General features: G+C 36.6%; 1 protein-coding gene across 1 annotated transcript; it reads right to left on the bottom strand.

Annotated features, from left to right (window-relative positions):
• Nucleotides 1-5344: 5344 nt before the first annotated feature.
• LOC141815469 (pentatricopeptide repeat-containing protein At4g14190, chloroplastic) lies at nucleotides 5345-13723 on the bottom strand. Its single transcript, XM_074703413.1, has 2 exons — nucleotides 13299-13723; nucleotides 5345-6592 (listed from the first exon to the last, which is right to left on the bottom strand). The coding sequence occupies exons 1-2, from the start codon at nucleotides 13680-13682 to the stop codon at nucleotides 5438-5440; spliced, it is 1539 nt and encodes a 512-aa protein (XP_074559514.1). The 5' UTR covers nucleotides 13683-13723; the 3' UTR covers nucleotides 5345-5437.
• Nucleotides 13724-14329: the final 606 nt, after the last annotated feature.

Consider the following 14329-nt stretch of genomic DNA (forward strand, 5'->3'; position numbering starts at 1 on the left):
TGACCATTTTCTTCTCCGGTCTACCTTAGTCTCTTTGCGCAGTCTTCCTTCTGACTTCTTGTCCCTCAGATGCACTGAGTCCTTCCTGTTCGCTTTTGTGTCCTTCTCGTTCTGCGGAAGTACTCTTTAGCAGCTCCTCGTACCTCAGAATGCATCGAGCCATCAACTCCTTTCCCGTACCATCCTTCTCACTCGCTTGTGTTTTTTATCAAGGCTTGTCATCTGATATACGTGTGTTATCCTAAGTCCTTGTACACTTAAACACATGCATCAAACATAACAATAACTAATTTCAAATTTATTTTACCACACCTCAAAACTCCACTGGGGTACTAACACTTTACCATTACACCAAGGCTCCCTTTAAATAAGAAATAGAATGTTATTGCTAAATCACCACAAAAGCTTTGCAAGAATCATCTAGAGGCACCTCTTCTATCAACTTCATGACTCAAGGTGTTGGTGAGTCATTAGGTTAAAGCATTTTCTATCATAACTATTGAGTCATCTAGAGGCACCTCTTCTTCTCTTTTACAACAAAAATGTTGCAATTGAAATTGTTAATAGCATTCAACATAATCGAATGAACCATATAAAGCTTAATCAAGACATTACAAAAGAAAATTTATAAAGATGAAGTATTTATATTCGATGTGTATGATATACTGAGCAAATAGCAATTTTTTTTTGCTAAGAGTTTTTGTAGTAATATGTTTTCTCTATTTTTATATGACGAGATTAAATGATATTTTGACATCAAATTGAGAGCAAATATAATAGTAAATAAGAAATTTGAAAGAAATTTTTAATTTGTTGTTGGTTCAATGATGTTCTAAGCATGTGATTGACATGTGGTTTTGATGATTGGACAAAATTTTACATAAATTATTTTTTTAAAATTTAACTTAAAAGGAAAGGAAGGATGTTAATAACTATGATTTCATTTTTTCTTATAATCCATGTATATGTGCCTTGAACTCATCCTAGAGGTGGGTGGGCGTCCCCCGGTCCGCCCTTTAGATTAATCCAAAAGTATGAGTGACTCCTCGTCTAGCAGGCAACATCTCAAATATTTCATTCCACTAGAGAAAAATAGTATGCAATGCGCTATAGTTAGGATTCAAACCATGAATGCTTAATTAATCTACTGAATGTCTTGATGGTGCATCATGCTTTATTTGGTTCACATTCCTTGTAGAATTGGTACTACAATATGCCCATAATCCACTTTGGACTACCTCGGTGGATAAATCACTAAACTCCTCTTTCCAAAGAACTTTCAAAGAAGAGGAGACGATTACAAAAAGTAGGAAATTGTTACACTTAACAATTCTCCTATTAGAAATAATGCAATAAAATAAAAATACTGACAACAACAAATTAGAAGTTGATATAGGTTGTCGGAAGTCACCTCAGCATAGTAGATGAGCAGATCTTGCTTGACTAGTAAACTGAGTATAGAGGTTGAGAAAATGAGAGCTTGTGATTATTTTGTGGTCTTGGCCTTATTTTTATAGGTTCTCTTTGATCGCCTGGACAATCTTCTGGGTGACTCTACCTCAATGTGTCGATTTAGAAATTCTATTTGCTGAATTGGAAAATCAGTCCTTCCAGTCTCCTACATTCACTTACGCGTGCTTGGACATCCAATCACCTAGATCTCCTCCGGGTGCCCCCTAGTGCGACCTTATCCGTTCTCTCTTGCCAAAATTGCTTTTGGGAAACTAGAGACTATCCAGTTGCTTGGACCTCCGATCACCTGGAAAACATCTTGGTCACCCAGACTCCTACAAAATCAAGTTAGCACATATGAAACATAATATGATTTTGACGGCAATCTAACTATCCGATCTCAACTTCGAAATCCTAGTTGGATCGATGCCTAAGTTTGTCCCCATAAAGAGGACTCACTCTTTCCACTCCACTCTTGGAGCTTACTTGAGCTTACCTGCCAAATATCTAGCCTACCTAATTTGTTTGGACTTTTTTTGCTTAGTGTTGAACCGACCTAATCCACTAAAACTTTCCTACAACACCGAATTAGTACAATAACAATAATAGTAAAATAAAACAGTGTTAACAATATTATACTTTGGTCAACCAAAATGGTCTGGTCGATCGCACGGTCACACTTACTTGAAGTTCACTTCTCTAAGACTTTTCATTACTTAAGGTTCACTCTCTTAGATTTTCTTTTGATTAAAGTTTACTCCTCCAAGACTTCTCACTATGGTTCACTCCTTTAGGGTTTTTCCTTTTGCTTAGAGTTTACTCCTCCAAGACTTTTCACTACTTAAAGTTCACTCCCTTAGGATTTTCTTTTTGCTTGGAGTTCACTCCTCCAAGACTTCTCACTATCTAAGATTCACTCCCTTAGGATTTTCCTCTTACTTGGAGTTCACTCCTCCAAGACTGCCAAGCATCTGGTCAACATTGACCTGCTTGTACTTCTCACCAACTCATTTTCAAACATTCAATCAAACTTGACTTGTTTACATTCTCTCACCAACTTGGTCAATCTTGACCAACCTCCCATTTAACATATTGTCAAACAAATATTAAAACTCTGGAGGTCGATTACACCAACAAAGAGGAAGGGCTACAAGCTATGATCTCATGCATTGATATAAGGTAGCATTGGGTATGCATGAAGAAAATGAAATAGAACTAGGAATAGGTTGAAAAGAAGAACAATTACTTACATCCCTCTGTTTAGTAACCATAAAATAGTATAACTAATAGTGAATTAATTTATATTTAATTATTTTATTAATTCATCTTTAAATCAATTTGATTCACATGGCCATCTAGTATGTGTAGAGTGTTCTATTCACCTCATTCATTAACTGTTCAATTTAGTTGATATATACAATACACTAGGCTTTGTCAGTCCACTCAATTGGTCCAATGCTCATTCGATTCACTAGATTTATCTAAACTTTATCAACTTGACTTGGCTCAACCTATCGACTTAGCATGATCACTTTGACTAGCCTATTAGACTTGCTTGGCATGGCCAACCTAATTGGCCAGATTGATCTCTTGGTTGAACTAGCTCATCTGACTAAATTAATCCAACCGAGTCACTTAGCTCTCTTAGTGTGCCCAACCAACCTAGTATACCTAACTTGCCCAGCTCAACTAATGAGCTCAATCCAGCTATTCCAACCTACTACTCAACTTGTTTGATTCATTCATCTCATATTTAAATGATAATTTTTTAGAAAATGTCATATTGATAGCGATGGGAAAAAAAAACTCATTTTTATATGAGGGTGAAGACCTTGAAGCAATGGGTGGGTCAATGAATGTGAGTTTTTTTTCCTTTATGTAAGTTTAGGTTAGAATAAAATCCTGAAGTATCATATCTCCACATTGTTTACACAACAGGAACTAACATAGAGATACTCAATAGCTTTATTCAGGTTACTTAGGAAATATTATGACATTAATATTGGCAAGCCAAACAACTACAAAAACATTATTCAACCAGCTCTACCAAATGACAAACTATGAAGAACAACATGATTCAGAAGCTTTATTCTCCCAAACTTAAGTTATGCTACTTATTGAAATTTAGAGAGGTGGTTTGACATGCAATCATGTTTTAAGTAGTTGTGTCCGACCAGTATGAATTGAGGTATTTGGCAAAAAAAAAAAGTTTAAATTTTGATTTTTAACTGTGTTATTAATGTGTGCATAAATTTGCAAAGATTTGATAATATGCACATGCAACCTGCAGAACTTGTGATTCAAGGTGGTCAAATTATGGTAGTCAGTAGGTGCAGCTAAGATGATTCAAGTTAAGGCTTAAAAGGTCTACTAGAGTTTGGATAAAGATGATTTAGGATATCTGAGAAACCACAAAATAAAAAAATTAGAGCTGATTTGATAACTTTGATAAGAGTCGCAAGAGATGGACTTTATAGCATGTGGAGTAGATAATGAACTTAGTGCAAAGAAAGTGAACTCCTAAACAATGTAAAATTGTGATAATCAAAAGACAGTAGTAGGAGATTATGTGATTTCTAATCTCTAGGTTAATAATTTTGGATTAGATAGGCTTGGTCGAGAGTTTTTGACAAGGGAACATAAGTTTTTAATCATAGTTTAAGCATCAATTTGATTTCAGATCATTATGAGGGCTTACGATTAGTGCTTATTTAAGTTAGCTAGGATTCTTAGTTGAGTGACTATTCAATTAGAATTCTATGCACGAGCAAAAACTTAGTCATTATTTGATTTGAATTGAATTAATGTAATTGTTGGATAAAGCAAACTTATTGTATAAGCTAATTGAGTATCAATCGATTAATCATGCTTGAATCAACTGGATCCTTATGGAATCCACTAAAGATAAAAATCATTAATGAATAAGTTTATAATCTTATCCAACTTAGTTGACCAGGTCCATATCAAATTGACTAGAAATGTTATTAATCAACGAATGCAAAACTTAATAGACTGAATACTAACTATTGGTCAATAATGTTATCTTATCTATATATCAATTAATTGTGGAACAATTGGGTTGATTGATACAAACCAAAAGTTATTCAAATGACTTATCTTATTTTCTATTCGAATGCATTCTTGATGCTATAAAGATGGGTACAAGGGAATATCAAATACATAACTCATCCACAATAAATAGTTGTTCTCATTCTTAGACTTTTGAATATTTTTCTTGTGCATGTATTTCATATTTATACAGAGATATATTGTATAAGATTTCTCTATCTTTCTCCAAGGAGTTTTTTTCATGGTGAAAATTTCAAACTAAATCCACCTAACTAGATCATGGAGTAAAAGCTAAGGCCCAAAACACGTAAACCATTTGTGTTTTATTATTATTTTATATATTCCATTGCACTTACTCTTTGTGCTTGACTTTAGAAACAAAAAAACTAAAGATTTTCCTTTTAAGTTTGTGCTTGACACACAACGATCCTAATATAGTATCCATGCCCATAGTTGCCTCAAGTACTAACACATTAAGCTCTAGTCAGAGGCTCAACCTGACATTTATTTGGGTTCACAACTATGCTTTGGAGCAGCAGGGCTCATGGTTGGAGCATTGAGCTCAAGACCTGGTAACTAAGCACTGAAAGATATTGATGTCTGATCGGCCACATGGACTCATATGAATGCACCTAATAAACAGTAGTAGTACGAGGAAGTCTAATTTAGGAGTTGTAGACTAAGGATGGGCTTGCAAGTAGCAGCAAATAACTTGGTTGGAACACAAAAAAAGTCTGATGGTCGAGATACCTATTGCATGCTCAGTTTTATATATATGTGCCTAATAAATAGAATATCAACATAATATAATTTTAATCCTCTAAATATAACACTACAAGATAATTACATTTCTGTGCCTGAAAAAACATAATCTTCAGGATCCAATTATTTAGCAGAGATGTTGAAATAATTGAAGTTAAACTTTCCTCTTAGCTTTCTCTCCAAGGACAAGACTAATCATATCCCTGTATCTCCAAAGTTTCTTTTGCTTTTGTCTTGAATGGACAGTAATGTACTTCTTTTCACAGAGCTTCAAGAAGGAACCTTTTCCGAAAGCAGACAACACCAGTCGATCAGTTCTTATTCCGACCACATCTTCCAAATAACGGCTCCTCCTCCACTCTTCTAAAACATGGATTCCGTCATAACCAATATCACATGCATCAAAGAAAATTCCATAAGTGATGAGATCAGGCTTTATATTATATACTCTAGCCTGACGAAAAGCACCATTCAAAGACCTGAAGTCCCTTATCTTGAGATAAAAATGTGCAAGGATGTTGACTATGTTTATATTGATTAGCACTTTTGCTTCTTCCATTTCATGAAGAATAGACTCCACGCCCTTTTTGCTGACAAGACCAGCACTAGATAGAAGCAAAATATACCAAACAAGATCAATTTTCCCCCAATTGGCAGCACGAACATCATTTCCTAATTCCTCTAGCTGAGCAAACCTATAATTCCTGATGTAAACTAATGCAAGCTTTCTGATCAGATTCTCCTTTATATAGGCCTTCAATTTCAGAATCCTGCGGTAAACCCTTTCCATCTTCTCCAAGTTACCCATTTCAGCATAAGCCTCCAGCATTGACACTAGAGTAGAAGCTTGCAAGTTCAAGTTCTTAGAACTGAGAACTCTGTATGTGCTTTCCATCTTCTCAAGAAGCCCACTTCGGGCATACTCGGTAATGAGTATGTTGTAAGTAACTTCATCTGGAAAACAGCCACTAAGTTCCATCCTCTTCACACACTTGCTCATTTCGTCATATAGACCAAAACATCCATAAGCTCGAATAAGCCCATTATATGTCTCTGGTGTAGGTAACAGACCAGCATCCAACATCATAGCAAAAGTGGCATTTGAATTATGAAAATCCCTTTTTCTAGCAAAAGCATGTATTATAGCATTATAGATGGCCAAAGATGGGACAAAACCACATTTCTTCATGGCTTCGAATGCAGACATAGCTTCAATCATAAAACCCCCTCCACAAAACAATTTTATGATTCTCAAATAATTGGAAGGATTGTTTCTTGTCATCTCATTATTTTTCCAAAAATCAAATACCTGGTTTTCATACAAGAATAGTGTGACTTGAAATTTCCATAAAATATCAAATCACTCAGTGCCAAGCAACATCAGACTAGAAAAAATTACATCTGTGTAGAGTTTCATAAACACCAGTGTTTAATTAAAGAAACTATCCAATTATATATTATAATAGTGCTAGGTTTTCATTGTTAAAACACAATGGCGGTTAAAAATTCAAGCAGTGAGCAAAGTAACCACACATGTATGATGAAACCTAATCAAATATACAGTGACCATAATTCCACAAATATGCTAAGCATCATGATTTGAAGTCCCATTCCAAGTAGTGATCAAAAGTTGACATGTGGTAACAGTCGGTGTTGCTTAGGAAGAAGACATTGCATGGTCTGTGAGAAGAAAAACACGGGTTTAGACAAGCTCCAGGGATCCATCCCTACAATTAGGTTGCCAACTTCATGTTTTTCGGTATGTATGTAGAAAAGAAAAGGATGAGGCAACATGATGCAGGCCTCTAAATAGAAGATGAAGTGAATATTTATTGTCCTCCACTTGTTCCTCATCAATCTTCACTCATGCTAGTCGAATGAAGAGGGTTTGTGACAAGTATGCAAGGATGATAAAGACCAATTGGGAAGCAGACCTCCATTGAAAGAAGAAGAAAAGAAAACCCATTATCATGCACCTGCTGCTAACTACAATGCAAGTTTGTCTAGTCAACTATAAAAGAAGACAGCAAAGAAGAAATAGGAAGATGAGGAGACACCTCCAATGTTGACAATGACTTGTTCATGTTGAATGACTGGTATAATGAAATATTTCCCCCTTAACAATCAGAATGACTAGTATACAATATTTTGAAGGGAAAAAAATCTAGTATGTCTTACACCTTATACTATCAGGTTAGTCTAAGAGATTATAGTATCACATAAAGGGAACCAAAATTATAATCTTCAACACATGGGAAGCTGTGGGTATATTAACCACTAGCCCAGGTGAGTAATTGGATGATGACATGTCTGAAGTGGATAATTAATAGTAAAGCTAGGGCTAGATCTATCAGATTAACCAATAGTGAATAATATGATGAAACATCAACTCAAGCTGATCAAAGATCAAAATCAGAGAAATTGATAGGTCGGTTCCACCTACAAGGCCACATGTCTAACTATCAGTCATCTATCACTCAGTGTGAGAACAACAAAAGGGGACTAGGTTCATTGCAAGAAATCTCATTCTCAATCTGCTATGGTAGTTGGTGATGATGAATCTCTAGGCAATCTCCAGGTGACAACTATCGCTCCTTGTCAGGTCAATGTAATCGTATCTATTTCCACATCTCTACACCTCATCCCAATTTACCTGGTTCTCTTCATCACAGACTGGACAACCAAGCAAACGTCAGGCCATCTTGGCTGTGCCAAGGTCACCACAACTGAGCTTTGCCCACCTTGAATAAACACAATTTACATAGGTCAAATCAACCAACCTTCCATTCAAACTTCGATAAAACACAATCTATTTTGGTCCCCTTTCATCAAACTTTCCAAATCTAGGTCCAAACATACTCAAACAGTAAGAAGACTTCTCTATTTGTTCTAATCAAACTTAATAAATTGGTGTTGGTGTTGGTGTTGGTGTTGGTGTTGGTGTTGGTGCTGATCATGGAGGGATGACAAAAGGAAGAGAAGCAACAAATCAAAACTTCACCTAGTCATCTTTAAAAAAAGTGGCAAAGGTCTCTACCATTAAGGGCAGTCTGGTGTATTAAACTTCCGCTAGTGCAAGATCCGGGAAAGAGTCAGACTACATTGAGTCTATTGTACGCGGCCTTATCCTGCATTGCAAGATGTTGTTTCCGCGACTCGAACCTATAACCACAAGGTTACACTGTAACAACTTTACCATTGTGTCAAGACTTTCCTAAAGGTCACACGGCAGCAACAACCCTAAAGGTCTCTATTAAGGAGGAGAAATTAAGGCTGGGGTTTCCCTTCTGCGATGAATAAGTCACTCAGGGCTACAAGTTCTGATTGTAGATTAAAAATAATAATATAAATAAATAAATTGGGAAGCCATAATTTCCCGTTGATGATGCATGGCAAGATAATAAAGATGTTTTCCCATTTCATGAAATCAAAAGGTGGAAAGGAGAAGCAAGTGCCAAAAGGGGTGAGGTAGGCATAATGGAAGAGCAAGGCACAATAGTAAGTCTGACAAAAGCAAGATTAACATGGAGGTGAGCAGGAAGTAGACGAGAGTAAGAAGGTGGAGTTAGAATTATCAAAGGATAAAGGTAAATGGAAATAAAGGGAGTGGCCAACTTGGGAAAGTAAGGGAGGCAAACGACAATCTAAGGTCAAAATATCATTCATTTTGGAGATACAAAAGGAAGTACTTTCATGTGTCATATATAGGGAGTACTAATCCTTCGAAGCATGTAAATGATTTTGACTAGAATGTCTTTGTATGGAACATCAAATGCACTGATTTGTCAGATATTCCCAACCACTATTAGGGGGTGGTATGCTATAAGGGAGATTAACAATTTTGAAGAGCTAGCCAAAACATTTGAATCTTATTTTATGGAAAGTAGTAGAATGACCGCAGGTTTAGATTGTTCAATGTCATTCATATGGGGGTGGGATGAGCCACTATCAACATTTGTTAAGAGGTACGTGAGGTGAGGCAGCAAGGCTAGTTGATGATTCAAATCCAACCATTCAAATGACAACCTTCATGACAATACTAAGTCTATTGAAATTCTTACATTCCCTATATGAGAATCCCCCACAGAATTTTGTTGGTATACCTGAAAGAACCAACAAGTTTACTATTATAGATTATGTGATGCAGGGAAAGGTGATTGCATTGAAGCCTAGGAGGATCAAGGAACTGAAGAAGGTTAGGCAAAAACTGAAGCCAAAGGAATGATTTTAGACATGCCACAACTAGAGATTCTCATTGAGACAAAGGATAGAAATCTGCCGCATGAACCTAACAAATCAATAATGCATATTCAAGGTTTGGTTGTTGTTGTAATGCATATGTGGCGAGACAAAATATTGCAGATATCCAGCTGGGAACACAGACATGATACGGTTAATGCATCTACTTGAAGTTCCAGGTTATAGAGCTGATAAGGAAGGGATCAAGGAGCTCAAGAAGGTTATGCAAACATGAAGCCAAAGGAATGCTTTTAAACATGCCACAGCCAGAGATACTCATTGAGACAGGATAGAAATCTTCTGCATGAATCCTGACAAATTTGTTCAATAATGAATAAGTGGAGTGAGACAAAATATTGCAGATATCCATCTGGGAACACAGACATGATACAGTTAATGCATCCATTTGAAGTTCCAGGTTAAAGAGCTGTAAACAAGTATATTGGACAAAAGAGGAAGTCAATAGAGAGCAGGGAAGACCTAAAGATCCAGTTCAAAATAATTAGCCTAACCAGAACGTGAGAAAAGCAATAAAAGTCCGAGTCATATGCAAGGAACTAGCTCTCACACTTTGCCCTATATGTAGAAACTGAATACAACTGGGATTTGACTTTTATAGAAGAGGAGGCAGGGGAATCAGCCAGACGATCAAGATACTCTGGTCATTTGGAGATAAGGTTGCAAATTGCTTAGTAAATAGAATCTTGGTCACACTAGCAACTTGACTAATGTTCTAGACTAACAACTTTTTGAAGATGAGGTATTATCACGGGGATTTGGATAGAGAAAGCACCACCCTTATAGGGTGTACAAGTCTCTATGGACACTCGGAACTATAGGCCTAACTGTACTCCTCAAGGAAGAGCCTTGGGCAAATAAAGTTCTCAGCAGTCAACCTACTCTTGGTTATGATGTTTTCACAGAGAAGCTGACCTCAAACAAGCTAAGGAAAAGTCTATCAACTTACCATTTAGCAATGAAGTTTCCAACACCGAAAGGGGCAAGTATGGTTTGACCTGATTTGAAAAAATTGCAAAGGTGATACTATAATTCTGTAAGAATGAGCCTGTGGAAATCAGTTTAACTAAGAAAGAGTCGGATGAAGACTAAAAGATGGAAAAGCCATTGAAAAGGTTAATAGACAAAGTAAAGTGCTCTAAATTCAATCTAAGGTAACGCTGGTAGAGAAGTTGGTGTGCGCACTTGCAAAAGCAGCCAGGAAGTTACAAGAATAATTTGAGAGGGATACAACTTGAGACTATTCAGTCTATCGTCAAAAGGCAAATTTACATAGGCAGATGTAGATAGAAATAACAATGAGGGATACTTTGTTGGGCTACCCGCTGAGTGTGTTAGATTGTATTCCGAAGGATGACAACAATGAGAGTAGGTTCTAGTGGATTTATCATAGACATAAACACTCTTACAGATGAATTTGAACAAAAGTGGTAGTAATAGATATATGTAGACAATTGATCCTCCGAAACATGGAGGAGCAAGAATAATTTTGATTAGTCGACAGAGAATACTGTGGAAAAGGCACTACGGTTCCAATTCCTAGAATCAAAGAATGAAGGACTATGAAGTCCCAATAATCAGACAAACTGCTTCAATAGAAATAATGGCAAACAGAGTCTAAGTGTTCAATGACTTTCAATCGTTAGTGTAATAAGTGACTGGGGTCAAGTTGTTAATGATTAATTAGTAGACATGGTACCTGATCAGCTTGTTTAAAACCTTGCTGTGTACAATTGTTAGACAAGATGATCTTTAGAAGGTGTGTAAGGGTTGTGGTTTGCATGTTAAAGCTTTGCATAATGTTTGGTGTGTAATGGAGATCTCTTCCATTTTTATGTTTTGCTGCTCTTCCTAAATTTTGGATCGGGAGGGAGTTGCTCTACCATTCAAGCCAATTCTTCTTTGAGGGAGTTGATTTCTATTAGGACTGATTCCAGTAGAGGATCTTGACTTGTTCTAGGAATTTATTATTATTCTCAATGTGCATATGACTCTGAGTCGTGGAGTCCCTAGCTCAATCCAATAGCATGAGATGCTCACAAAGGAACGTCATGATGTCCTTGGTGGTGTGGGCAATCATCTCAGAAGTGGTCATGCCTTAGAACTTAACTGTTAAATTAGAAAGTATGGTGTCATGTGAGTAGCTTTGAGCCTACTTAGAATTCTTATCAATATCTTTGATATCCCATTTAAACTGTAATAAACCACCATTAGGTGCAGAGATGACATCTTGAAGATGATCAATGATAGAGTGTTAAGCAATATTCTGATGGTTGACTTCTGAGTGTGCATAAGTTGTACTCCGGATTTACCCAGTAGACGAACTAAGGGGAAGGTCGTTTACCTAATATAAAAAAATTGATTGTGTTAAGGAATCTAATGAAATCCAATGCTAGATACACTTAAAAATGATGACAACAAAAAGATGTTGACAACTCACTTAAAGTCGAGTTCTCCTTGGACAAAGAGAATGATGCGGTTTAAAATTTAAGGGTTGATTAATGAAGTGGGTCGTCTACATAAAGAACTTTTTTCACAAAATAAATTGTTCTTCTTTTTTAATTAAATTAGACCCATTGACCGGTGTCCAACACTTCTCAAGACTTAGAGGAACTCAAATAGAGTGTTCCTTATAGTATCGATTAGCAACGATCACAAAGTAAAGCTATGGTGGGGATGATCAGGTGATGAGGATGCTAGGTAGATTGGATAGATGGGGATGCAAGAGAAGTTGAAGGTGGAAAATGTATGTTGCTAAGGTAGCAATTTTGTTGGCGGTAGGAGGTCATCCTCGTTTTAAGTGATGATCAAAGAAAGGGTGGCAAAAATAGGAATTGGGGAGAGACCCATCAATGAGTTTGCAAGTATGCTTAATAGAAGGAGGGGAATCAATTAGTTTTCTCAAGAGGAGTCTATTGTGCCAAGGTAATCGGAAACTACGAGGAGGTCCTCTAGGGTTTGCACTTTTGTATTTTAGGTTTAGGGAAGAACAATGCTATGACTAAGATCGCAGTGTAAAGAATGTGGGATCTATGTGAGCCTAAAGTTTAAATGTGGTTACCAAACTCATGTAGCATGAAAGTCGACAAAACTTACACAAACCTTTAGTTCCACTTGGTGCAACACAAAGAATGAAAAATCTCATGCAAGAAAACTTGCACTCACAAAGGAAATTAAATTTTATTAAATCGAAGATCAAACAAACAAAGGGGCTAGGTCCCTTTTTTGAAGGCCCCAATATTGGCCTATTCTTCAAAAGATTACACAAGAAATATTCTCTATCCCCTAATTAGTTGGCAATTGAAAAAGTAACTCCTAAAGAAATTTATCCTACTCATGTAAACTTCAGTACTTCAAAATAAAAGTTTTTATATATATAAAATTCTTGACATCCTATTTCAGAAAATATCAAAATTGGAACTTTCTAATTTTAAACCACATCTTGGTCGTCTCCATCTTAATTTCTCGCTATCACATTGACTAAAATTATTCCTGATAAATCAGATATAAATCATATAGAATCAGCCTGGAAGGTACACACCAACATAAATTGAATGTACTGGGTCGAAATCAACCCAAGGTTAATTCCAATTGAAATAATTAACTCAAACAATCAAATGAAAAAAAAAAATCTGTCACCAGACAACCGTCTTAGACCAAACTAACAAAAACAAAACTTCAAGCGAAGCAACAAAGAAATAAATCAAAGAGAAAGTCTAACAGGAAACAAAGAGAAACAAGAGGCAGCAAATCCGAACCTGTAGGGCCTCTTCTGCCCTTCCAGTTTCAACGAGAAAGGAAACCATAGCCCAGAGATTGTCTTCGGTCCAATCCCCATCTTTTTCGAGAAGCCGTAGAGCGCTAGAACCACTGTTTTTGGAGGCCTCATGGATCAAGGATCTGAGGTCGTTATTCCGGTGAAAAGTGTCGACCAGGAGGGCCCGATGCCGCCGCTCCCAATCCTGGGGCAGCGGTTGATGTTCCGAAACCGGACGTCTCGAAGAACGAAGCTTGGATGAAGAGGAATGTTGTGAATTCAAGATGGGGAGGGATATGGTCGAGAAGGGGAAGGAGGAGGAGGAATAATTGCGGAAGAAGAAGAAGAGGGAATAGAACGAGGCGGAGCCAAGGTTCGTCGCCATTGCCGTTGCTTCACCAACTCGTTTATGCGGGTGGCTCTGGCATTCGGATTGGGTTCGACGGTCGCTGATATGAGCATAAACTATCCAACGGTTATACGTATAAGATGGACAACGTCTATAGGCCCGAGTTGGAGGCACCAAATACAGCAGGCCGGAAAGAGAGTCAGATAGGCCCGAGCCGAACCAAAATAATTAAATTCGGATAAATTGATTTTTTTAAAAAAAATTGAATCAACTAAATTTTTTTAAATAAAAATTAAATAAATCAAATCTATAAAATATCAATTAATTTAATTTTCAATCCAATTAATCAAACTTTCAAATAAGGAGAGCTTAAATCTAAATTCAAAGTTTTGCCATTAACCTACCTAACGAAATTAGGCATACAAGAAAAGAAAAGATAAACCAAGTAAAACTTTTATATCAAAAGATCAAATTTTCAATTTTGATCAAAACAACATAGGCGATTCTCGGCAAAATATTTTTTTTCTCTAAGAAAATATATAAATCAGGACAAAGACCATAACAGATTGATCAAGTGTAAATAATGTGATCCCTTCCTACCAAATAACGCGAGGGGAGAGGAGAATGGGATTAGGATTTCGGAAGATGGAAGGAAGAGAGGTGAGCACGATGAAGTTGCCAAA

Source organism: Curcuma longa, chromosome 21 (assembly GCF_044706935.1).
Source record: "Curcuma longa cultivar G26 ecotype Majalengka, Jawa Barat chromosome 21, ITB_CL_G26_1.1, whole genome shotgun sequence".
NCBI lineage: Eukaryota > Viridiplantae > Streptophyta > Magnoliopsida > Zingiberales > Zingiberaceae > Curcuma > Curcuma longa.

Coding starts and splice junctions, on each gene's coding strand:
- LOC141815469 (XM_074703413.1), bottom strand. CDS start 13,682: ATGGCGACGAACCTTGGCTCCGCCTCGTTCTATTCCCTCTTCTTCTTC. Junction 6,593..13,298: donor GGGCAGAAGAGGCCCTACAG/GTTCGGATTTGC, acceptor TATGAAAACCAG/GTATTTGATTTTTGGAAAAA.